The sequence below is a fragment of the Castor canadensis genome, chromosome 2 (assembly GCF_047511655.1).
Source record: "Castor canadensis chromosome 2, mCasCan1.hap1v2, whole genome shotgun sequence".
Taxonomy (NCBI): Eukaryota; Metazoa; Chordata; class Mammalia; order Rodentia; family Castoridae; genus Castor; species Castor canadensis.
In genome coordinates, this window is record NC_133387.1 from 874811 (window position 1) to 899930 (window position 25120).

Below are 25120 nucleotides of genomic sequence, written 5' to 3' on the forward strand. Positions count from 1 at the left end.
TTCCTTTAAGGCTAAATAATATTCCATTGTGTGCATATCCACTACATTTTCTTACCCATCCAATCCATGATGGGCTCCTGAGTTGATTTTGTAAGTTGGCTGTTGTGAGCAGTGCTGCTGTAAATCTCCAGTATGCTGGTTTCATTTCCTTTGGACGGATAACTAGACGTAGTTCAGCTGGATCACAAAGTAGATTGATTTTCAGTGTTTTTTTTTTTTTGGTTGGTACTAGGATTTGAACTCAGGGCCTTGTGCCTGCTATGCAGGCATTCTACCACTTGAGCCACACTCATGGCTCTTTTTGTTTTAGGTTATTTTTCAGGTAGAGTCTCACACTTTTTGCCCAGGACTGCCCTCGAACCATGATCCTCAGCTATGCAGGAGGCATAGATAGGATTGTAGCGCTACCAAGCCTCGCTTTTTTGTTGAGATGGGGTCTTGCCAACTTTTTGCCCAGGCTGGCCTTGAACCATTATCCTCCTAACCTCATCTTCCTGAATAGTTGGAATTAGAGGCGTGTACCACTTTACCTGTCTATTTTCATGTTTTTAAGGAACCTCTGTACTGTTCTCCATAATAGTCATACTAATTTCCACCCCCACAGTGTGTGAGATCCCTTTTCTTCACACCTTACCAGCATTTCTTAATAATTTTGTCCTTTTGGTAATAGCCGTCCTCCCCGGGGTTAGATGATGTTGCATTGTGGCTTGCTTTGCTTCTCCCTATGTACAGATTTTGCAAATATATACAGATTTTGCACACATTAGTGGTCCATTCTTGAAAACCGGATAGTCCACATGGGGGCACTGGCTGGAAGCCAAATTCCAGTAAACTCTAAGTGGGGAGTTTGTAATGAGTTACCTCTGCCTGAAATACGTTTTATAAGTGTGTGAGCCACGTGTAAGCAGGGAAGTCACAGGAAGTGCTGTCTCCTGGTACCTGCATGGGCACAGTTCCTGCCACCTCACCAGCGCCTGCTCACCCGAGCCACACCTCTGTCTGAATGACCATGTCGCCCCATCATCCTTGGAGGTGACACAGACTTTTTTTGCATCTGATTTTGTTCCAAATGTAGAACTGAATTCTGTGAAAGAGAAATATACATTTAGATTGAATCTCTCCAACCTGAAAATGTGAAATCTGAAACGTCCAAAACCTGAAGGCTTTGAGTTCAAACAAGCCATGAGTGCAATCTTCCATAACCACCTCACGTGACATCGTTAAGACACAGGGTCACTAGATGTATTGAACGAAAACATTACGTTTGGGCTGTGTGCAGAACATAAAGTGTAAGTGAATTTTGTATGAAGCTTTGTGATGAAAGACAGTTGTACTCTAGGAAATCTGGTGTTGAAAACCAGGAGCTATTCTACTGAGAAAATGCGAACCAGGACAAATGTCGGCGTGTGAACCCGTATCTGTACATGGGAACATCAGTGCGTGCACACACACACACACTGAATGGTAGGATCATCATGTGACCACTGCCAAATTTCTTGTCACAGTGAGAGCAAAGAGCATTTCAGCCTGGTGACAAGAGGGAGAAAGTGCCTTTCTCCCTGTTGGGCTGCAACATGGCACTGGATCAACCAGTGGTAAAAGGACGTCTCTCCTGGCCCCGGGGGAGCCAGGAGGTAGCAGGTGCTGGGGCCAACAGCACCTGAGGTGCTTGCTGCATGGCCTGACCATGGGCCCCTTCCTGCCCACTCTGAGGCTGGGAATGGGAAAGCTGGTGGGGTCGATGGATCTCGATTCTGCTGTGAGGAAGGCAATTCCATTTGTCCAATTTCAGGGGACCCAGAGCTGGGTCACTGTGTTACTGCATCATTTTCTGGGCTCAGTTCCCTTGTTTTATACAGAGATGATGTCCAGCTTGAATCAAAGGAGCCAATGGTGCCCAGGCAAAGGGGGCACTGGACTCCAGCCCAGCCAGACTCCAGTCAGCTAGTGAGAGCCTCAGGTGCCCAGAGAGCATCCAGCTGACTAGAAAGTGGCCCTGCAGCTCTGGTTGCACTAGCTCATAGGCAGTGGACTCAGAGGACAGCAGGGGAGGAGTTGGGCTCTATGCATTGTGACAAGGACCCAGAGCAGGACTGATGTCTGCTTCATCTTCAGAGGTGGCCAGCTTGAACAGGTGGGCCAGCGGGGGTCAGCTTGGAATGCACCTCAAACCTGGGTGCAGATGAAGGGCTGCAGACCCCCTGGAGTGCCATTTCTGGAGGGGCCACAGCTGGGTGACAACACTCTCCAGGGGCCTTGGGGACATTTTAGTCAGATGAATTTTGCATTCTGTGAAATGGCAGGTCTCAAGTGTATGATTGGACAACTTCCAAAATAAGCATCTGACAAGCAGAGGCCTTTCCATCACCCGGAGTCCACTCGTGCATTGTCCAGGAGGCCCTTGCTCTACTGCAAACATGCTCTGACTTCTGCCCACATGTGTGGCTTCCTGTAGTTGCAAACATCACACAAATGGTGCCCAGTGGTGCAGACTCAGTGGACACAGCACCTTCCACTCAGTAGAGATTTCTGAGGTCTGTGCTGCCTTGTTGCTGGTTAGCCATTCATTCTTGGTAACTGATGAACAGTGTCCACTGTGTGATGGTGTCTTACCTGTCCATTTCACCTCTCACAGCGGACGCCATCAGGTCCCATTTAGGACTGCAAAGAACTAAACTTCACTCTTGCTTCTGGCCATGATACGTAACAGGGACACTTTTCTCTGACACCTGAAACAAACAGGCCAAACCAATGACATAGGGCCTTTAGGTACCTGGATACCAGGAATGAGGCCAGTGGCCAGTGAGTCAGAAAACAAACAGGAGCCCTCAGATGGTCCCAGGTCACTACCTAGAGAGGTCAGGTTGGCACAGCAGGAGCTGGGGGGCTGCCAATGTCCAGAAGGAGAAATAAGTGTAGGGGAAACAAAGCCACTCCAGGTTGCAGGTCGCTGTGTCAACAGCAGGGAGAGCCTTGGAGATGTGCAGCAGTCACTGGGCTGACTGGGATGCACTGGCCTTTCTACAATGGCATGTGGTGCCATCTCCTCAGACAAGAAGGACTCACCACATGCAGAGAACGGGCAGAATGCTCACAGGAGTCTTGTCTCTGTGATGGGGAAAATTCTTCACAGGTACATGCTGCTGATCCTGCCATGCTAAGTTTAAAAGCGAGACCCAAAAGGAAGGCTGGAGCTGCGCCCAAGAACTCTGAAATGCCAGAGTAGAGTTACATGAGGTTTATGGAAGGTATATGTGGTAGTACATGCCTATAATCACAGACTTGGGAGGCTGAGGCCAGAGGATCAGGAGTTCAAGGCCAACAAAAAAGAATAAAAGATTTATGAAAATACAAAAATATCCATCACCCAGTAAGGTGACATTCACAGTGGTGATGTCTAGTCAAGGATCACCAGACAGGAAAAGCATCAGGAGAATAAAACCTAGAAGGTCCATCCATTAGATGGACACATGTGAGAGGTAGGAAGTGAGGACACGCAGACAGAGCTAACAGCAGAAAATATTAGAGAACCTGGAGACTTGGCCATAAGGAAACGGAGGATAGATAATTTAAAAAAGAAGCATCACCACTGAGCCATGAGGCAATTGCAGGAGGCCAAATATACTTGTAATTGGAGGCCCAGGGAGGGGAGTTAGTAGGCACAGAAAACATTGAGGAACTGAACAAAATTGTTTTGACATGGTGAAAATTATATGAACTCAGGGATCAAGATGCTTGATGAGCCCAAAGAAAAAGAAACACAGAAACAAGAAACATCATAATCAAATTGCTCAAAGCCCATGATGAGTGTGAGGAAGAGTCCCAGTCCTGTGGTGAGGGAGAGGGATGAAGAATGCAGACCCCTCTCACAATAACCGGAGCCAAGGAGGGGAGGGGGCACTGGCAGATGCGGAGCCCAGGAGGGGGAACAGATGGACATGGAGCTTGGAGGAGGAACAGACAGGTGCAAAGCTGGGGGAGGAGGGACAGACAAATGTGGAACCAGGAAGGGGGCACAAACAGATGTGGAGCTGGGCAGGGGACACAGACAGACAGAGAGCCTGGGAAAGGGGACAAACAGATGCGACAGTGTGCTGCAAATGCTGGCTGTGAACCCATGCACAGAGATGTCATTGCTGCCTGTTGTTTCAATCACACCTAAAGACTTGACTGTTTAAACAATGTATCCCGGGGGCATAAGTAGCTGTAAACATAGTTTATGACAACATAAATTGTTACTTTGAGGCCAGCATCAGGATGGCAACGCATACGCTGGTTTCTTGTATGTGTTTCACGTGATGCATGAGTGATGGCACCTACAGACAGCCTGGAAAGTTAAACATGAACGCCACACACTTTGAAGCAACCACTAAGGTTACAAAACAAAGATTTATGGCTAATAAGCCAACAAAAGAAATAGAACAGAATCAATTAATATTAACATGAGGGGAACTGAGCCAAGAATACAGGACCGCTGGGCTATCTTTGCAGCAGCTCTGGAATCTGAAAATATCCACTTTACTCCACTCACTTGGTGATTCCTGCCTCCTTGTGTCAGCCAGGATCTGGCAAAAATTGCAGAGTGAGCCAAGGAGGGGACAGGCCCAGCTCTGAAGCCTCTGCTCCCACCCACTCCTCCACCTTGGCCCTGAATGTGGGCCTGTCTTGGCCCCCAGCTGGGAGCAGCCTCCCTCTGGGTGGAGGACAAGGAATGGGCAGGCCTGGCTGTGACAGCTGGATGTGCATCGGCAGGAAGAGGCTGGACCGCCAGCCATGGCACAGGTCTGCATGGAGGGACCATGGCTGTAGCCCAGCACAGTTCTGATGGGGAACGTTCTGGAGCACAAGGCTGCCCAGCAAACTCGGGGAAGGGAGGCCCACGCTGGCTCAGACGACTACTTCTCTGACTAGTCCCCGTCTCGTCTTTTATGTATTCGACAATAAAAACTGAAAGTAATCAGAATCCAAAGCTCTATGGTCAGCACTTCCCAGCCATTTACACCTGGGCCCTTTGAGGCTGTTCCTCTTCTTAGAAGTGAGGAACATGTATTAGAATGTATTAAAGCTGTACTTATGTACACAGTTTTGCTAGAAGGCCAGTCGTCCTGTTTGAATGTCCTTCCTCCTTTAGGAGACATCCTCAAGGCCCTGTGGGATAAGTGATGAGCACAAAATCAAAGGCCTGAGCCAGGATAGGGGGCTCCAGGCAGCTGGGCTTGGGTTCTCAGGACCCAGGGCCAGTCTGTGAGGCAGGGCAGGTGGGGCAGGTGGGGCAGGTGGGGCAGGTGGGGCAGATGGACTGTTCCTGGGCAGAAGCCTGAGAGCAGCTCACCTCAGCCATGTCAACCTCAGCTGGAAGCCTGTAGCTCTCTCCACCCACCCCCCACCCCCATGCTGAATATGGGCCTGCAAAGTCGGCCCATCACCCTGGCTTTCAGCCCCTCTGTGGGCTCCGTGGCTGCCTGGCCAATCTCTGGACACCTTTCTGAGAGTGACTGATTGCTGTGGCACCTGTCATTCTCTTGACTTTGAGCATGGTCAACTTACCAGATTCAGTCTGTTCTCCACAGACTGTGGCCCTTCTGTCACTCAGGCCTGGGTTTCCATGGTCTTATCCTTGTCACTTCTGCTCCCCCATGTCCATCATGCCAACAGAGTGCCCAGATGTGTAGGTTCGTGGCAGGATGAGAATGGAGTGACCGGGTGATGGCAGGGGATCCATGGAGGGGCCACGGGACTGTATTCATCACCCATGCTGCTGCAGCATTTCAGTACACACTGAGGGCACCCACTGGCACTGTACGTTAGAAGTCATCTTCACTGGGTTACAACCAAGCCGGCAGCAGAGCTGGGCCCTGCTGGAGGTCTGTGGGGATCCATGCCTGGACCTCCTCTACACCTGTCCCCCGTCTTGCTCACTTGTTGTCTCTCTCAGAATTCTTTCTGCACCTGCAGTGTGTACCATACTTGTCTTTGTCCTCTGTTTCCGTGTTTTAGTTTTGTCTCCTGTCCTTAGAGGGACACTGTGGGGAGCCTGATGAGTATGAGGTCCTCTGGGAGCCACTACTCAGTTCCATAGTGGCTCACGATAGGTACTGTCCCCCCACAGTGAGACAAGAGGTTCTATGAGAAAGCCCAGCTGGCAGTCAACAAGAGGCAAAGCATGGATGGCTACAGGCTCCCTCCCATACCACGCCACACCCCCTACACACCGCACCATGCACTTTCCACACCACGGACACCCCACACTACATACCCCTCACACTCCCCAAGCCCCACACCCCATGCCTTGCACACCTCACACACCTCCCAATCTACACGTAACACCATGCAGCACTGATTGGTGGTTTTCTTCACTTTTCAGGACCTCACAACAGAATGTTGGTAACGATCGGCTATATGGCCTGGAGAACGAGGTGGCCCTGGCCAAGACCCTTCAGCACTTCCTGTCCTACCTGGGGCTTCTGTCCCAGGCCACGACCTCAAGTGTGCACACCAGGGTGGAGCAGGAGACACTGTCGGCCAAGGTGATGCTTATAGCTTCCTGCTGTGGTCTGGGTGGTCTTTCCCCTGCTTGCCTGGCTCTCTCCAAGTGCAGGTGTCTGAGTGGGTCAAAGTGCTCAGGCTCCCTGACTTTCCTGTTTATCCCAGGCAGTGGACAATATAGGAAATGGCTAGGCTGTGTGCAGGGAGGCTCCAGGCTCTAGAGCCACGCGTGCTCCAAGTAAGTGCTGTAGAGGCCTCACCACAGCTGTCAGCCTGCTGTGGCCAGTGGCATCCTGACAGCTCAGGGCAGGACCCAGGAGCTCTTCTTTGGGACAAGGTATCACCACTCCAGATAGCCAACAACTGAGTACACAGAGCAGAGCACCCAGGACAGCAGTGGCCATGTGGCACGGGCAGGGCGAGGACATGAGGACCCTGAGTGTGGCTGCAGTTAGGTCAGGTGCCCTGCTGTCCTAGTTTTTGTGCTGCATCTGCTGCATCCCTGGGGACTGATGTCCCAGAAAGCATCCAAGGTAGGTATCCTGGGTGGCAGAAGGACTGCCTGCCTGTGGGTACTGGGGTAGGTACAAATGAGTGGGTGCCCAGCAAGACCTAAGGCTTGGACAGTGAGCAACTCACCCTTTTGTCCAGGCTCAGTCAGTACTCGGTCAGAAGCTCAATTGAGACTGGGACAGAAGCTGCCCTGGGGCCTGTTCGGGATGTGAAACCTATTCAGGGGCAGGCTTTAGAGTTGTTGAACCAGAGTCTCAATGGGCCTTTACTTAGTGGAAAAGTGTGGTATGGCACAATGTTTTTAGGACAGCTTTGTGTGAAGGGCACTGGGAGAAGGCTATTTGGAGCCCAAGGACCCCGTGGATGATCCTGGGGTGTTGGCCTTTGACAGCCATGGTCAGCACTTTCTCCAGAAATCAGTTTCGTTGACTCAGATGTGACAGAAGTATGTCCGTGGATGGTGAGGATGCCTATGCACTTCTCCCTAAACTGTACTAGGGTTTCATAGGAGAGTGATTATAGCTCTGGAAAATACACAGGGAGCACCTTGGGCCAATATTTTAAATTATTTTCCTGAAAGCAAGCCATTAGAATTGCCTAGGCTGCCGACCTGGACAAAACCCATGACCTAAAGGTCAAGTTCTTCTCAGAGGTTCAGTGGAAGAATCCTGCAGATTGATTCAGGATCAATGAGATCTGGAGATACATGTTTTTCATAGTGGACTGTGGCCTTACATGCTGGATGGGGAACTGTCCACTTCTACTGTGAGGAGCCAACCCCAGGGAGAGGTCAGGTCTGCCATCCAGCTGTCCTCTAGAGACTCCTGCAATGACTCCTTCTTGCTGCCCTCCACCATCACCCTCAAGTTCTGTTAGGAGGTACTTCATGACATTTGAGCCTAGAGGCCAGGCGGCCAGTGGCCATGGGACAGTCCTGATGCTGGCCCAGATGCACACAGAGGCCACAGGGTTCCAGACCAACTGCCCCAGTGCAGCAACTGATTTGTACCTCTGCCATGTCTGCTTTACTCCTGGGGCAGAGGGCCAGGTCTCCTGTATCAGGGGAATGTGTAGCTGGGCTAATAGAGTCATTGCTGGTATACGTGTGGGTGTATGTTTGTGTGGGAGTCCTGAGCCTCTCAGACTGCAGGTGACAGGGTTCTAGAGCCCCTGGAAGTAGGGTCGAGATGACACAGGGATATTGCTGGTGCCTGGACCCACCTTTGCTCAGACAGTGGCAGAGGAAAGATTCAAACGAAGGCCTTTCCCATGAACTATGGGCAGGCACCCTTGTGGGCACCCTGCCCAAGTGAGCCTGGTCTACTTTTTAAGTATGAAACCTGAAGATTTTATTCATTCACTAATAGTGACTGTGGGCTTTCTACCTGCAGGTACACAACTAGATACCATGAGGGTAGAGGTGGGTCTCACGTGGATCTTTTCTCAGGGGAGTCAGTGAAGGGCACGATGACCTTGTTCCTCCTGATGCTCTGTGGCCCTGGGAAAGTTGTTCAACTTCTCAGTCCTCTATGTCCTCAAACCTTTTCTCATGTGGGGTCAAGGTGCAGCTGACTCTATTGAAACACTGATGTCTTCAGGTGCCCGTGAAGGACTCCTGGGATGTCTCATGGTACATCCATGAACTGTGACTCTCCCTGAGTCAAGGCCATGCAGAGGAGGGGCAGCAGCCACTGCCCACATGCCCACTGCTTCCATACTGAGCAGCAGCGGTGGTCAGCACCCGTCAGCATACTTTGGCTTCTGTGATCTTTGAAACTCCCTCCCATCAGGGTGCAACAGGCTGCAGTGATCACAACCAGTTGATGCCTGCTGTCCAGTGCCATTGCTCATAAGCCCTCCTGTCCATTTCGAAAGCCTGTGTGAACCGATGAATTCTGTGGTGGTCGTCCTATCACAGGACCGTGTAAACGTGACGGCCACAAGGTTGTTCAGAAACTGAGCACTGGATGGCATTTTTGGCTTAGGTCTTTTTTCTTCTGTGTTAAGACTGATGCTTCTGCATGAAAACCCAGAACTCATTATTTTTGCTGTCATGTGTTTAAATGAGAAAGCTTAATCATCTCTCTAATGAGCAAAGACAGAAGGAAGCAGAGGAAGCCACAATCAGATTCCCTGGGCGACTGTGGACTCTGGCCAGCTGGGGATGAAATATTTCACCTGGCAATTTAAACTTCAGCCACTGATGGTCTTTCAAGGTGCAACCAGTTTCCAATGAATTATGTACAAATCACGTTTTCCTAAGTGTCTGCCATCGGAATCTAACTCCAGGATACATAGTCAGAGACATATTCTGAATTTATCATCTTAGGGGTTCTCGTACTGATCATTCCTAACAGAAGCATAGGGGACAAAGTCACCTGCCCTCTTAAGTCAGAGCCACAGCCTGCTGTGCTGACACGCTGCCTGAACCCTTACTGATTGCCGAGTCCAGAGCGAGCACTGCTGCTGCATTGATAGCCAGGCGCCCAACTTCTTGTTTCATTGACTAGAATAGCCATAGCTCAGAGTCCGTTATGGTTCTACAGAACACTGCAAAGCCCCTGCTTCACCCCTTCGTCATTACATGGAGCATCGGTCCCCATTTCACTAGGCCACTGAAGAATGTCAAGCTGAAGTTCGTTACCGGGCAATACCATTAATTGAGTTATTTTCAAAGCATTTTAAAAACATGTTTGATGGATAAGGAACTGCGCTGGGTGCTGGGTTAGAAAGGTAGAGGTTAGCCCCTGCCCTCTAGGATTTTACAGCCTTACTAGGTATCAGAGACAAAAACCAGCACTAATATGATTGGAAAGAGACCAAGTGCAGTGAGGGAGGGACTGCCCAAAGTACAGACACGTAAATGGGATGGGCAAGTGACAGGGAGGATGGACACTGGAAGGACAACTAGAAGTCCCCTGTTGACGATGTGGATGGGCTCTAAACACAGGGTCTAGAGACCTCCCACTCCCACCCTGACATGAGCAACCAGAGGAGCTGAGAGCCACAGCTGCTGAGAGGCCACCAGCCAGCTGCAGAGGTCCAGAAGCCCACAGAATGGTTCCAGATGGTGTGAGCTCATTGTAGGAGGAGAGGCCTTAGCCCCTTCCCTGCAGAGTGACGCAGCAGGGTGACCTGCAGGCAGACCTGTCAGTGGACAGTTGTCTGAGCTGGGGGCAGGCTGTGTGGAATGAGTGGGACCCTTTCCTGCAGAAGGCTGAGGAGACCCACGCAGGAGCTCCAGCCCTGAGAGTCCAGGACAGGCAGCAGGTGGTAAAGAGCAGCCCCCAGGAGGTAGAAAACAGGACAGGGTGGGAGGGCCTGGCAACTCGGAGATGGATGAGCAGCTGTGAGGCCGACTGAATGGTTCAGGAGATGGACAGCTGACTACAGAGCCCCAGAGTCCCATGGAGCCCAGGCTGAAGTCCTGCGGAGGAGGGTGGACTCAGGCCCACACCCATCATCCATTATATAAGATGGGCTAAAGAGATGTTTAAATAGGTGAGAATGAAAAATGAGTCCCAAGTACTTCTACTAAGACCAAAGCACATGAAATAGAAAGGTGTAGGATGAGAGTAAGACGGCAGAGGAGGTATACAATGGGATGTAAGAGAGCTGGGATGGCTTATCAATGTCAGATGAAACAGCACCGTCAGAGGTAGAAGAGACATCTTTACAGTGATTAAATTCAATTCAGGTCCTGTGCAGTGGCATACACCTATAATCCCAGCTCTTCAGAGATCAGGAGAATAGCAGCTTGAGGTCACCTGGGCAAAAATTTATGGCATGTGCCTGTCACCCCAGCTACGAAAGGGCTGGGGTGCAGCTCAAGGTGGTAGAGTGCGAGGCCTGGAGTTCATTAGGTGACAGAGAAATCTCTGTGAACCTAATGTTAGCGCTTCAGACACATTAAGCAGAAGCATGAGCACCCTAAGACAGAAATGTCCACTCTGCAACCTTAGAGATTTCAGCTCTCCTCCCTCAAAGACTGACTAAACAAGTAGATCACTCTCAGTGAGGATATAGAACTGATTGCCACCACAAGCTAACCTGCTCTCACCAATACTTACTGAGTGACACACCCCAAAACCACTAAATACACATTCTTTTCAAGTACACAGAGTATCTCCCAAGGTAGATTGTATGCCTACTCATAAAATGTCTTCATGAGTTTCAACAGATGAAAATCATGAATTTGTTGAAGACTGTACATCCTTGACCTTCAGAAACACAGGAGCAAAAATCCTAGACAGTTTTTGCAAAGTCAAATCCAGCAACATGAGAAGGACAATACATCTCAATCAAGAGAGATCTACCCCAGCAGGTATCAGGGCCAATTTATTACTTAAAAACCAATCCACAAAACTCACCATAGCAATGAGAAAAAGAAAACCGTACAACACTCAATTGATGCAGAGAAAGCCTCTGACAAAAGCCAACATCCATTCCTGATCGAAACCTTCATCTAACCTATATGGAGGGGTGATGGGCTGAATGTTCATGATTAAAGACTGTTGGACAAAGGTACCCGTCCTCCTTATGCTCCACCTTCACTGGATGTCCCAGCCAGTGCAATAAGGCAAGAAAAAGAAAGAGAAGTTATCTAGATTATACAGTAACTTTTGTAGAAAATTTGGTCCACAAAAAAACTACTGAAACTAGCAAGTACAGAATGAAGGTCAATATAAAAATTCGATTGTATTCTTGGAGGCTAGCAACAGTTAGATACTGAAAAATTTCAAATGTACTTTAAAATATCAAAGCTGTGAGATAGTTACAGTGAGCAAATACACTCTTGAGGAATGCTCGACACCAATTTCACCAAAGAAATGAAAATTAAGCCATATTGTCACAGCACCACAACCCTGTCATAATGTCCCCACGTGTTGGCAAGGTGAGGACCTGGCACCCTCATGAACTGGTGTGGTCTGGTGGAGTATAAATGGCTCCTGCATGCTCACCTCCCTGTGATCCAGCCAGCCCAAGAAGAATGAAAGCATGTACTGTTCAGAGATTGTTCTTGAATCTTCGGGGTAGCTCTCATGACAGATCCCACAACTAGAAACAACCCAAGTGTTTATCAACACACGAGGACTCTGAGTCATAACCTGGAATGCTACCCAGCAATGAAGATGAACCAAGTGTTGATGCCTTGCAGCATGAATGAATAAAAAATAATGATGCTGGCAGAAAGAGGAAAGGAGAACACTACCCTGTGTGTATAAACTCATGCAGATGAAAGCAGGTGTGGAGGCGGCAGGTGCTGCCCGAGGATGTGGAGTGGGGCAGTGCTGAACAGGCACAGGAGGCCTGGTGACACGTGTGTTCATGTGCTGATGCTGGTGACAGTTTTGTGAGAAGTGCCTAAGTCAAAGCAAACGTGCTGTTTACTGTGTGACAGTTACACTTTAATAAAGCTGAAAGAAAAAAAAACAACACAAAAATGCATAAAAGTTTTGAACAGATACTTTATAAAAAATCTGTACGCATGGCCAATGAGGCACCAAAGTGCTCAACACCACTCAGTGGGGGATGAAGAACCACCACTTCCTGTCCACAGGGTTGGCTAAAACTTAGAAAAACAGCTATGATACAAAGTCTGGTGAGGATGTGGAGTGACAGCCTCATGGTCGTGGGAGCAGAGATTGTCACAGCCATGATTTGGGAGTTTCTTCAGGATTAGACTTATGTCTGCCCTTGAACCTGCAACTCCACCCTGGACATCTGTCCAAGAGAAAGGACAGTGTATGTCCACAAGAAGACTGGCACCTGATTACTCATGGTGGCCTTACTCAACTAAAGACACTGTGGACATTGCCCCAAGCCCATCTTCTGAGCTAAAGAGGTGCCACCTGTGGGGGTAGGTGTTTGGGGACACAACTCCTCTCCCTGCTTCACTCACCTGTACCCTGGGTGCAGTGTGCACAGAGGCAGAGCTGTGCGGACTGTGGGCACATTTTGTGTGCCACAGCCATGATGTTCAATTGACTAAAAATAAAAATGTCCCTGCCACGCTAGGGGTTTCCCCATCCTTTGGTGGGAAGCTGAGCTCCAGTGGAAGTCGTCCCCAGGGCTCAGTGTTCCCTTCTTAGCTCACATAGTGGTGCCCAGTACAGTCGGGATCCTCTGCTCACAGTCACTGAGTGTCACCCTGATTCCTGTCACCAACCCTCTTCCTTCCCTCCACCGATCCCCACAGTGACAGGTAATACTCCACCTGCACAAGCCACCCACCGCCCACAGGAAGCTAACGTGCTGACCAGCTCAGAACTGTGCTCACAGACCATGACCTTGACTTTGGCTGTGCCTAAGTCTGCGGTGTGACAGCCCCAGGGCAGTGCTAGGAGTCGTGTGGCCCTGTCGTAACATGGCCACAGATACTTTCCATCCCAGATCCCCACCCTGGCCCTTCCCTGCTCTGTCCTCTGTGTGGGAAGCCGAGCTGCTCTCCCTGCTGGCCAGGAACCCACACCATAGTTTTGGAGGATGGGCCCAGCCTCGGCTACCTATAGCCAACACGCTGGAGGAAGAGGCAGGGTGTAAACGCAGAATTCAGCAGGGATGGAGCACTATGGAAAGAGCGCTGGTGTGTTCCTCTAGTGCGGAGTTCTGAGTGGGCAGAGGTGTCCTCTTCTCTAGCTTTGAGTCAGTGTCTGTGCCACCATGCTGACATAGTGCGTTACTGTCCCCTGGCTGTCGCTGTTGCCTTCCCCAGCAGAGCCTAGCAGCTGGGCACAGGAACAGCAGCATCCCCTTGTTGAGGGCTCGCTGCCATCCTCTGTCCACATCGCAGCAGGATGAGAAGACCCCTAGAGACACGTGCATCCCTCTCACCTTGCAGATAGGGAAACTGAGGTTAGGAAATGAGTAAGATGCCCACTTTGTTACTTGGTGGTGGAGCTGAATTCTGGGATTCTTGTCAAACATTTTCATAATTATTTTAAAGCCAAAACCCAAAATCAGTTTCCCTTCTCCGATCTCAGCGGAGTACAAGTTCTGTCATTTTCCACCAGGCTGGCAGAGGAGGAGCCCCAGTGAGCCCAGCCCCGCCACCTCACTCCCTGAGTTTGTCTGCAGATTGGGGTGTACATCGGAGTTGAGAGCTTTACAAAGAATGAAAGCACAAAGGCCGGGGCAGGCTGGCAGCCATGCCGATGCATAGGAGCCCCTCTGTGAGGAGATTCCTCCTGTCCTCCGGGTCCTCCAGGTGGCTCGATGGTCAAGTGAAGAGAAACATGGATGGAAACTCTTGGCCCCAGTCCATCCTTTGCTTTTCCCTTGCTGGTGTGAGGCTGTCGGTGCTGCTGATGCCGAGGTCACTGTGCAGCCCAGAGAGCACAGTGGAGTAGCAGGGATGGGGAGGAGACAGGTGGCAAAGCAGTGTGTCTGCCCCATACATCCTTTGTCCTCAAAGGCTCCCAAGCCCCCAGTCAGCACCCACTGCATTTTACTACCAGCTCCTGCAAGATTCCTGACCCTGTAGGATAGGACCTAATACCTCTGCAGTGGCTTGAACCATAAGGACCACATGGGGACCAGTTTTTCTAGGTGGAACCTCTGAGTTTCAGCTGCAGAGTGGCATTACATACCACAGTTGGGACTCCACAGCTCCTAAGGGGATGGAACTTGTGTGTCCTCAAAAGTGCTGTTGCAGGACTGACCACCCCACACAGTCTTCTTCCTCTAATCACAATGGGCTTCCCAGAGTACTGTTAGACACTGATATCACATGTTGAGACAGAGAGAAAGATAGGGAGAGAAGAAAAACAGAGACAAAGATGAGAAAGAATACAGAAAGACACAGAGACAAGGAGAGACAGAAGCACACAGAAGCAGACATAGAAAGAGAAGAGAAGAAAGACTCAGAGAGTCAGAGACTGGAAGAGAAGAGAGAAGTACACAGACAGAGACACATAGAAAGATGGGAGAGAAAGAAGACAGACACAGAAACAGGAAGAGACAGAGACAAGGAGAGAAAGAAGCACACAGAGACAGAGAGAGAAAGAGGAAAGGCAAGACAGACTGGGAGAAAAGAGAAACACACAGGGCAGACAGACAAATCCAGAGACAGAAAGACAGAGATATATATAGATAGATGACGAAGTCAGACAGATGGAGCGACACAGAGGGAGAATAAACAAGCCACCTTCCACACCCTCCATAGCTCAAGAATTCTACCTCAATGAGCAGGAGGCGGATGGTGGGTGCCCATGTCTCCCCCACACCCTGAGCTCCCAGTGGCTCACCCCCTGCATTGTGGGACCGTCTCATTAGGAAGCCCTGGATAGCCACTGCTGCACGCTTTGTCAGACCAGCCGTGAGCACATCTTGATCAAGGTGCCTGTCAATCCTGCCTTCGGGCTGTGGGGCGGACAGGAAGAAATGTGTTATGTGGTCAAAGATGTTCTGATTCCAGTTTCCTAATTTGGCTCGGCAGGAGAGAATATCTAATGAGTCTGAGTAGCTGCTCTTCCCTGCAGTTTCCAAATGCTTCTTCCACCAAGGTGGGCTCACCACGATGCCCAGCCTCAGTTTCCTCGGACGGTCCACACCCGTCTTCAGTCCTGGTAGTCCGCATTCTCTCAGGAAAGCCTGCATTGTAGACATATTGAGACCTAAAGCATCTTCAAAGTAGAGGCTGGGAAAAGAAGTCAGAACTTAAAACACAGAGCGGGAAGTGAAAGGAGAAACACAACCATGGCTTCTTGCACGTTCCAAGAAAGCAAAGGTGCAGGGGCAAAAAGTGCTAATGGCAAAGACCCGTGCCGGGTGCTATCTGCTTAGGTGATCCACAGAGGTTGTCACCTCACGGGTGGGATTTGAACTCAGGTGGCTCTGGAATCTACCCCTCTCCCCTTTGAGACCCAAAGCCACAGAAGAGTGAGTGGGAGGAGGACTCCTCGCTCCTGGGGTGACGCCCGGTGCTGGGGGCCATGGCGGCTCCTCTGAGGGCACTGTACCATTTGCAGAGGACCTGGGTGAAGTGTGAAAACGACCTTCTGTGAACTCCAAGACACCTCTTGTTTATGTTGCTTGCTGTCTGTGCCTTTCTCCTCTGCTCTTTAATTTGATTCAGAGCATACAGAAATAGATTGTTCACCCAGCTTGCTGCAGACACTGATTTTGTGAGACCATCTCTCCTCTGCCTGGAGCTGTCCACACACTTTAATTAGAAGCCCTGTGAGTGGACACTCAGGTTAGGAGAGGGAAAAGGTGCGGGGACATTAATGAGGCTTCGAGGTGGATGCCAGCCACCAGCGTGGTGACCTGAAGAGGTGTTCAGAGACAGCCTTTCTGAGAGGGAGCGCGGCTGAGCCACGATAACACTTAGGCCCAATTTGTGGGCAACTGCTTCAGGGCTGAGAGTGGTGGCAGCTTTCTCTCTCTCTCTCTCTCTCTCTCTCTGTCTCTCCCCCTTGCCCCCCCATGCTGCTTTCTCTTTTCTAAAGAAGAGCAGATGAGTTCAGCCAGTCCTCAGACAAAATTAAACAATTTGGATGATAGGTAAAATCACATCATTTTAGAAACAATAACAACAACAGAAATCTCAATATCCAAACTCCTCATTTGCCAGAAGAAGGACACCTCAAATAGCGATTTGCCCAGGTTCTTACACGACAGCTGAAGTGGACTCACGCCAGCCTGTTTCCCACGCTCCAGCTTCCTGTCCCTGAAGGCTGAACCCACACCTAGGATGGCTAGAACAAGAAAGCTGGTGAGGTGTGGGAGATTACAGGTTTTCTCTACTGGGGTCTCAAATGGTGCAGACCTGCCATTCCTCAAAGAGCTGACTATAGTTCGTACATAACACCATGCCTCAATCCTAGGGACATACCCAAGAGAACCAAAGGCTTGAGTTCGCCAGAAACTTTACACAGATGTTTGTAGCAGATTATTCAAAACAGCCCAGAATTAAGGAAGACCCAAATGTCCATCACCTGCTAAATTGAATTTAAAAAAAAAAATGTGATGTCTGCAGAGTGGAGCATTACTCAGCCCTAAACAGGAAGGAAATTCTGACCACATGAATTCTCACTTTGTGGGAAGCAGGCCAGACACAAAAGACCCCATGTTGTAAGGCTCTGCTTACATGAAATATCCACAGCACACAAACCCATAGAGACAAAGTAGACGAGTGCCTGCCTGAGCTGGGTGGGGAGAAATGAGAATGTGCACAAGGTTTATTTTGGGGGCAGTGACACCTTCTGGAGTTACTTGTCCTGAGGTCTGCACAGCTCTGTGTACAAAGACACTGAGCTGGGCAATTTCCTGACATGTGAGTTACATTTCAGTGGAGCTGGTATTAAAAACCCAAGACCAGAATGCCATGAAAGTGGACTGTGGTCAGTCAGTGGAGAGAAATGAGAGTCCTGCTTTCGGGCCTAGTTCAGGAGTGCCTGCTGCCACTAGGGCCTTGAAGCAAGTGCAGCTGCCAGTGGACACTCAGCTCTCGCCCTCTTCTGTTCTTCTGCCCCTCCAGGGTGAGGACCCCTTCCCCAAGAGCATCCTGACCTACGTGGCCCACACGTCCGCGTTGACCTACCCTCCTTCCACTCGGGCCAAGTATCCCGAGAGCCTTCCACTGAGGACCCTCAGCCGGCTCCAGCCAGACGAGCTCAGCCCTAAGGCAGACAGCAGCGTGGACAGACAGCACCTGATCGCAGCTCTCAGTGCCTATGCTGCTCAGAGACCCCTTGTGTCCCCCGGGGAAGGTGACCCAGGGCTGCGGTACCTTATCCGCAACCCCTCCAGAACACTGAGGCCCCTATCAGCACCGACTGCCTCCCAGAGACGGCCCTCACCTCCAGGGGACCCCAAAGACCCCCCAAGCATGGGTGATGGTGAGTGTTTATCCAGGAGGCTCTTCCCATCATGGTGGGGAGGAACGAGGCACTGGGTGTCGGGAAGGGCAGGAGGCAATCTTCCCTGCGTCGCTGGGTCGTTGGCCGTGGATGAGGGAGAGGCAAGTACTTCAGGGTGGAGGCCCACACATTCGGCTCTCCCCTCTTGTCCGTGCTTCCCCCAAAGTCACTCCTCCACAATGCTATCAATGCGGATGCAGAATGGAGCATGGAACACAGCTCGCGACAGGGATGGCCCCGAATCTCATCTGTTCCTCGTGTTGTGGAAAATCAAATAGCAGTGCTGGGGTCCTGTACTGGCCATCCCACACGTCTGTGGACTGGTGTCCAGTCTGAGGCTAACACCATCCACAATGCAGGCGTGTAGTGGGCTGTGGTTTCAGTGTCAAGGTGAGCTGCATCCTGTATGCTCTTGGGGGAGAGGTGCTCACTGGTTCCTGCTCCTCTACAAGCAGAAGGTTCCAACCCACATGTCTTCTGACAGCCTTGCCCTACGCCCATCCTACAGCGGGATTCTGATAAGAAACACAAATACTGAACCAAGTGGATAGCAGTTTGTTAAACACCAGCTGAGACTCGCATTAACTCTGGCTCACTCTGATTTCTCTAAGTAAATCTGCCCTACAGTTGAAATTCCTGTTTTGTACTTGTTGCTGCTTTCTAGCCAGGTGGCTCTGTCATTCTCACTTTCCCCCGTCCACTCAGCCCTTCTGACAATTTTTAGGAACTTGGAGACCAATGAGACCATCTCACACGCCTTCCTGGAGGAAACGGTGTGTGTTCGGTCTAGGGCGGCGTGGCTGCCAGACTCTGCTCGCCTTTCCCGATAGCATTTCTCCCTCAGGGCCCGTTTCTCCCTCTCACAACCATGGCCACTCTGAAGAGTCCCTGAAGGGGGCGCTGTTTCTCACACTTCCTCCCTTGCTGGAGCGAGCTTTCTCTCTCGCTCCTTGGTTATTACTGGACCTAACTGGGCTTAACTGAGGGCAACTGGAGATTTTAGAAAGGATACAGGAGAGACAGATAGACAGAAAGTTGGGGTCAGGTGTGTTGTGCTATCCACTGGCGATGCACAACCCTCATTGCTTCTCTTGTCTGTCTTGATCCTTTAAAGTCTTTCTCTTGTAGTTCTTTAAAACTTTGCTTCAAACCTCTTTCCTTAGGCTGGCACTGTCCCATGTTTGCTCTCAGCTTATCTTTACCTCAACTGCTCTTAAAGTCTTTTGCCCCAGGCTTGCACTGTCCCACCTCTCCTTATCCCTCTCAAAGCCTCAGTGCTCAAACATGCAAACAGCCGAGCCTACAACCTGCACATGCACAACTCTTAAGGTGTCGTCCTTAGACTCGCTCTGTGCACTGTCCCCTGTTCTCTTTGGCTTTTCTTTAGTTTAGCTTTCCTAGGGCTATTCATGAAGTTCTTTCTCAGCTTTGCTTTCTGAAGCCTATGTTAAAGTTCTCAGTGCAGACTTTCTATCAACCCCTCCAGCATTTGCCCTTCAACAATTCTTTTCCCTTCAGCAATTTTTCCCTTTTCCCTTTAGGATTTTCCCTCCAACAATTCTTTTCCCTTCCAAAAGCTTCCCGGCCAAAAAGCCCAAAGTAAAGCCCCAAAAGGCAAAAGCAAAACACTCCTCTTCCTCCTTCAAGGGTCTTCTATAGCAGCAAACAGAGCAGAGCAGGCGAGGGGTGTGACACTGCAACAGGAGAAACCTGTGTCCCTGCTTCTCTGAACACAGCTTAGGAGACACAACTGTTCTGCCTTTCCCTGTTTGTGCCCCGGGGGCTGTGCCTGTCTCGGCCTTACAGGTAAAAGCAATTAACTGCATCTTGCCCTGCTTGTGTCCAGTTCTCCCAGGCTTTAATCTGCTCCCCACAAATCCCTTTTCTGGACCCCGTTGCCTTCTGCAGTCCCCTTAGTTCCAAGACTCTTTCAAATGGCTTTCTCTGCCTACCTGGCTCTGGGGTCCTTCCCAGCTCAGTGGGCCACCCTCCTTGTTATGTCCATGTTGCAGAGGGTCCTTCTGACATCTCCTCTGCTGGCCTCCAAGCCTTTGCAGCACTGCCTGGATCCCTGTGTCCTGCTCCTTCTCTCATCATGCTGGGTCCTCTGCTCCTTCTCTGTCCCCTACCCTGTCTCTCACCACTGTAAAAAATCCATTTATTGGGAAATTTGTTCCTGGTTATTGGAAACAGGAAGAGGTGAACATTACTGTCCCTACTAAGGGAACTAAGTCCAGCACCTGCCCTTCTTGCTGCCTGGTGAGCTCCCTTCCTCTGTTCCATGGGAAGCACCTGAGGTGTGGGTTTTTGGAAATGTGCTCCTGAAAACTGCCTGCTGATCCTGACTGCCTGCACACGTGCTGGCATTTTCTCGTGGTGCTGTGAAACACTGGTTGTCAGTTCATGTGCACAGTCTTTCAGATTGCACTGCATGCTTGTCAAAGCATTACAGAAAATGCCAAACACAAAGTAAATACAGCTGTGCACACCAGCTTCAGCACACAGCACCTCCTGGATTTTGGCTACTTCTGTGTACCTGAGGACAGTGTGCCATTGTACATTTGTGTGGAGGTGTGATGGGGTTTGCATTGCTTATAGACCCTGAGCTCAGTAAAGACAGAAAACTCTGCCTAGGCCTCGCCACCTGTGACCATGTTCACCCTCTTTCACCGTCTCCTTATCCCTTCCCCTCCTGCTGGTTTCCCCCCAGTAGCTCCCTTATTACACTCCTACCATGCATTTTTAAGGATGAGATTCCACATGTGAGAGAGAACATGAGCTATTTGTCACCTTAGTTTGGCTTCACTTAACATTGTGATCTCAAGTTTTACTCATTCTGCAAATCACATAATCCCTTTATTCTTTATGGCTGAATATCACATAATCCCTTTCTTCTTTATGGCTGAATAATACTCCATTGTGGACGTACACCACATTTTTAAAAGTCTGTTCATCAGTTGGTTGGCACTTGGCTGATTGTATAGTTTGCTGGTGGGAATAGTGCAGCTCTAAACATGGGTGTGCAAGTGTCTCTTTTATGCTGATTTATATTCCTTCAGATATATGCTCAGGAGTGCTACAGCAGGATCATATGGTCATTCTATTTTTAGTTCTTGAAGAACCTCCATGCTGATTTCTGTAGGGCTGCACTGATTTGCATTCTCACCAACCCCAGCTGACATCCTCAAACCATTTGTTGTTGTTTGTTTTCTTGGTGCGTCAGTCTGACTGGGGTGAGAGGGAATCCCAGTGTCATTTTGATTTGCATTTCCTTTATGGCCAAGGATGTTGAAAATTTCTTCATGCATTTGAAAATTGTCTAAATGCACACAGTCTAAAACTCACTGGATTAACCATTGTTAAGTGCACACTTTGGTGGTATTAAGTTGTGTGTGCGTGTGTGTGCGTGTGTGTGTGTGCATGTGTGCACGTGCATGTGTGCTGAAGCCTGTGTGTGTGTACGCATGTGTGTGTGCATGTGTGCGTGTGTGCATCTGTCTTCACGTGTGTGTCTATGCGCATGTGTGTGTGCATGTTTGTGTGTGTGCATGTGTGCACGTGCATGTGTGCTGAAGCCTGAGTGTGTGTGTGGGGGGGTGTGTACGCATGTGTGTGTGCGTGTGTGCACGTGCATGTGTGCTGAAGCCTGAGTGTGTGGGGGGGGTGTGTACGCATGTGTGTGTGCGTGTGTGCACGTGCATGTGTGCTGAAGCCTGTGTGGGTGTGTGTGTACACATGTGTGTGTGCGTGTGTGCATCTGTCTTCACATGTGTGTATGCGCATGTGTGTGTGCATATGTGTGCATGTGTGTGCATGTGTGCACGTGCATGTGTGCTGAAGCCTGTGTGAGTGTGTGTGTGTACGCATGTGTGTGTGCATGTGTGCGTGTGTGCATCTGTCTTCACGTGTGTGTCTGTGCACATGCGTGTGTGCATGTGTGTCTGCACGTGTGTGTGTGCTGAAGCCTGTGTGAGTGTGTGTGTGTGTGCATGTGTGTGTGCATTTGTGCATCTGTCTTCACGTGTGTGTCTGTGTGCATGCGTGTGTGCATGTGTGTCTGCACATGTGTGTGCACGCGCGTGGTGCTGGGTGTGGAACCCAGGACTAGGCAAGTGCTCTATCACTGAACCACACCCCAGCCAAGTCCATTCATTTGCGGGTGTTCTCTCTCCTGAAGCTCCCGTGACCATGACATCCTGCACTAGCCCACAGAGGTGTCCCTGTCCACTTGAGGTGATGGTGGGAGTCTTGGCCTGAGTCCCTTATGGAGAGGAGCAGCCCCCATCTCCCAGGCTCAGGAGGGCCTTGAACCACAGCCTTCACTTTTCTGGTGACAGTGGCAGATTTTAATATAGGAAAACCAGAGTCAAGTGCTTCTGTCCCTGTGCAGAAAATATGCCCACACTGCCAGTGTCATTTTCACATGAAAGGAAGCTTTCATGTGAAAGCTTCTGCGGGTTTGAAGAAATCCATCCATCTCTGAGTGCTCACTGCCCTAAACCCAGTAACTCCTATTGGCTTAAAAAAAAAAAAAAGAAAGAAACAGACCTGAATTGACCACTGAACCACTGAAACAGAAGGGCTGTCCACCAGAGCCTGTTCCAGAGGAACAAGGACGAGCTCTTAGCCTGGGTTCCTGCCTCTCCCTGGAGTTTGTGAGCACCTTACAAGTCATGAAGGTGAAGACACCTGTTACCAGAGTCCCCTCACCCCAGGAAACAGTTCCCAGGATGTACGAAGGGCTCGAGACTGTTATTTCAGCCCATCACAAGGTTGCAGGGTCAGTAAGCTGCCAGCATTGGCATTCCCCCAGGGGAGGGAAGGCAGGGGAGAGGACGGGAGTCCCCAGGGCCACTGCAGCTCCTCTTCTGCGTGCAAGTCACGCTCCACCTGCTTGCCAACCCTGGGATGTAGCTTATGGTCACTCAGACTGTATGGCAGTAGCTGTGTGTGCCTGGGGACAAAGAATATGCTCTGCTGTGTCTTCCCCAAGTCCCATGCTTTCCTCCCAACTGGGAGACAAGGCCCCTCTGTGCCAGCTGGAGTTGTGAACTTGCCCACGTGGGAATTTCTCCTGCAGTATCTCTGACAGGTGGCCTTGCAGCTCTGCTGAAATCCCGTGAGCTCATTACTCACCTCCAAGGGCTATGCTGCTAAAACCAGCTGCATTTGCTGGGAAGTTCCTTACTTTGCGAATTGAGTTGAAATTTGCCTCTTTTAGGCTGATTGCTGTGGAGCACCGGATGATAGCTTGTTAGAAATGCTCAATGTTTTAATCACCACCTTCTGCCATTGGCCCTAACAGGAAGGATTTGGGCAGATTGCAGATTCAGCTCCCCCACTTCATGAGGACCTCCCACACACACTTTTCCAGCACTTTTCCTAGTCTTCCTTCTCCAACCTGAAAACGCTGGCATGGCTCAATCCCTGACTGTATGGTCACCTTTCCTTCCTGTAGGCACAGAGGACTGAGAGAAGAGCAGGGAGCTTTGCCCTTTCTCATGGGCACATTGGGGGCCCCACAAGAGGAAGTGGGGCCTGGAGGCCCTTGGGCCTCTTGGACAGCAGTTGGTTTATCTCTGACCACCCACTGCATCCCTGATGGCAGGTGTGTGTTATTCCTGCACCATTCGGGGGGGATTCCTGTGAATGGTGGTCATAAGTTGCTGCCCTGGTCACCATCTCTGGAAAGTTTTGTATCCAGCACTATCCAGACTACCCTCTGTGCTGGGGATGCTCCCAGATGAAATTCTGAGTGTGCACACTCCTGTTAATGTGCCTCTGAGTGAAACAAGCCTAAGAAAGCTGAGCTGTGGCTCATGGCAGAGATCTTGCTGGGCATGGACAGGTCCCTGGGACAGATCCCTGCCTTGTAAGGGAAGAGAGCAGCTTGGCTTCTGCTCCTCAGCAACTGAAGTTGCTTAAGTAATCCCTTTCTTATTTGCCTCACTGTTGATGTGGTAGTTACACTGGGTGACTGCAGTCTTCTCAGTGAAATGGACGGGTGCTTTTATTGGCCTGCGTTTTGGGCACTCTTCACTCACCAGTGATAGATATGTGCCTCTTAGCTGTGATACCCACAGCCCCTCAAAGGAGAGGTAGGTAGAGCATATTTCGCCCTCATCAGGTTGAATGTAGACAAGATGCTGATGTATAATTATGCTTATGTCTCCTAGTGAAAGTCAAATAAAGACAGAATAAAACAATAAGCTCCCACTGAATTTATCTGAATCCTTTGCACATATCCAAATGTTGGGCTCCAGCAGTGAAATGAACAATACACCCTCTAAACAAAAGGGACACAGCCACTTCCTTGTGATGATGATGATGGTGTTGGTGGTGGTGGTGATGATGACAAGGGTGATGGTGAGGACAATGGTGATGGTGACGATGATGATGATGGTGATGGTGACAGTGAGGATAATGGCAAGGGTTATGATGAGGACAATGGTGGTGGTGAGGATGATGGTGATGGTGGTGGTGAGGATGATGGTGATGGTGGTGGTGAGGATGATGGTGACGGTGGTGGTGATGGTGAGGATGGTGATGGTGACGGTGAAGATAGTGATGGTGAGGATGGTGATGGTGACAGTGAGGATAATGGCGAGGGTTATGATGAGGACAATGGTGGTGGTGAGGATGATGGTGGTGGTGAGGATGGTGAGGATGGTGATGGTGGTGGTGAGGATGATGGTGATGGTGAAGATAGTGATGGTGGGGATGGTGATGGTGGTGGTGATGGTGGGGATGGTTGCAGTGGTGATGGTGGTGGTGAGGATGGTGGTGGTGGTGGAGATGGTGGTGGTGAGGATGGTGATGGTGCAGATGGTGGTGGTGGGGATGGTGATGGTGAGGATGGTGATGGTGGTGGTGGTGAGGATGGTGGTGGTGAGGATGGTGGTGGTGAGGATGGTGATGGTGGTGGTGGTGAGGATGGTGATGGTGAGGATGGTGAGGATGGTGGTGGTGAGGATGGTGGTGGTGAGGATGGTGGTGGTGAGGATGGTGGTGGGGGGATGGTGATGGTGGGGATGGTGGTGGTGGGGATGGTGGTGGTGGGGATGGTGGTGGTGGGGATGGTGATGGTGGGGATGGTGGTGGTGGGGATGGTGGTGGTGGGGATGGTGACGGTGGGGATGGTGACGGTGAGGATGGTGACGGTGAGGATGGTGGTGGTGGGGATGGTGGTGGTGAGGATGGTGGTGGTGGGGATGGTGATGGTGGGGATGGTGGTGGTGGGGATGGTGGTGGTGGGGATG

The 25120-nt window shown here is 50.4% G+C and overlaps 1 protein-coding gene across 3 annotated transcripts in view; it reads left to right on the plus strand.

Annotated features, from left to right (window-relative positions):
• Ptprn2 (protein tyrosine phosphatase receptor type N2) overlaps positions 1–25120 on the plus strand; it is a 711256-nt gene that overhangs the window by 267431 nt on the left and 418705 nt on the right. For all 3 annotated transcript variants that reach the window (XM_074059905.1, XM_074059913.1, XM_074059920.1), the window contains 2 exons: positions 6365–6527; positions 17480–17840. In XM_074059905.1, the coding sequence (XP_073916006.1) occupies positions 6365–6527; positions 17480–17840 (524 nt within the window). The remainder of the gene's footprint in view (positions 1–6364; positions 6528–17479; positions 17841–25120) is intronic.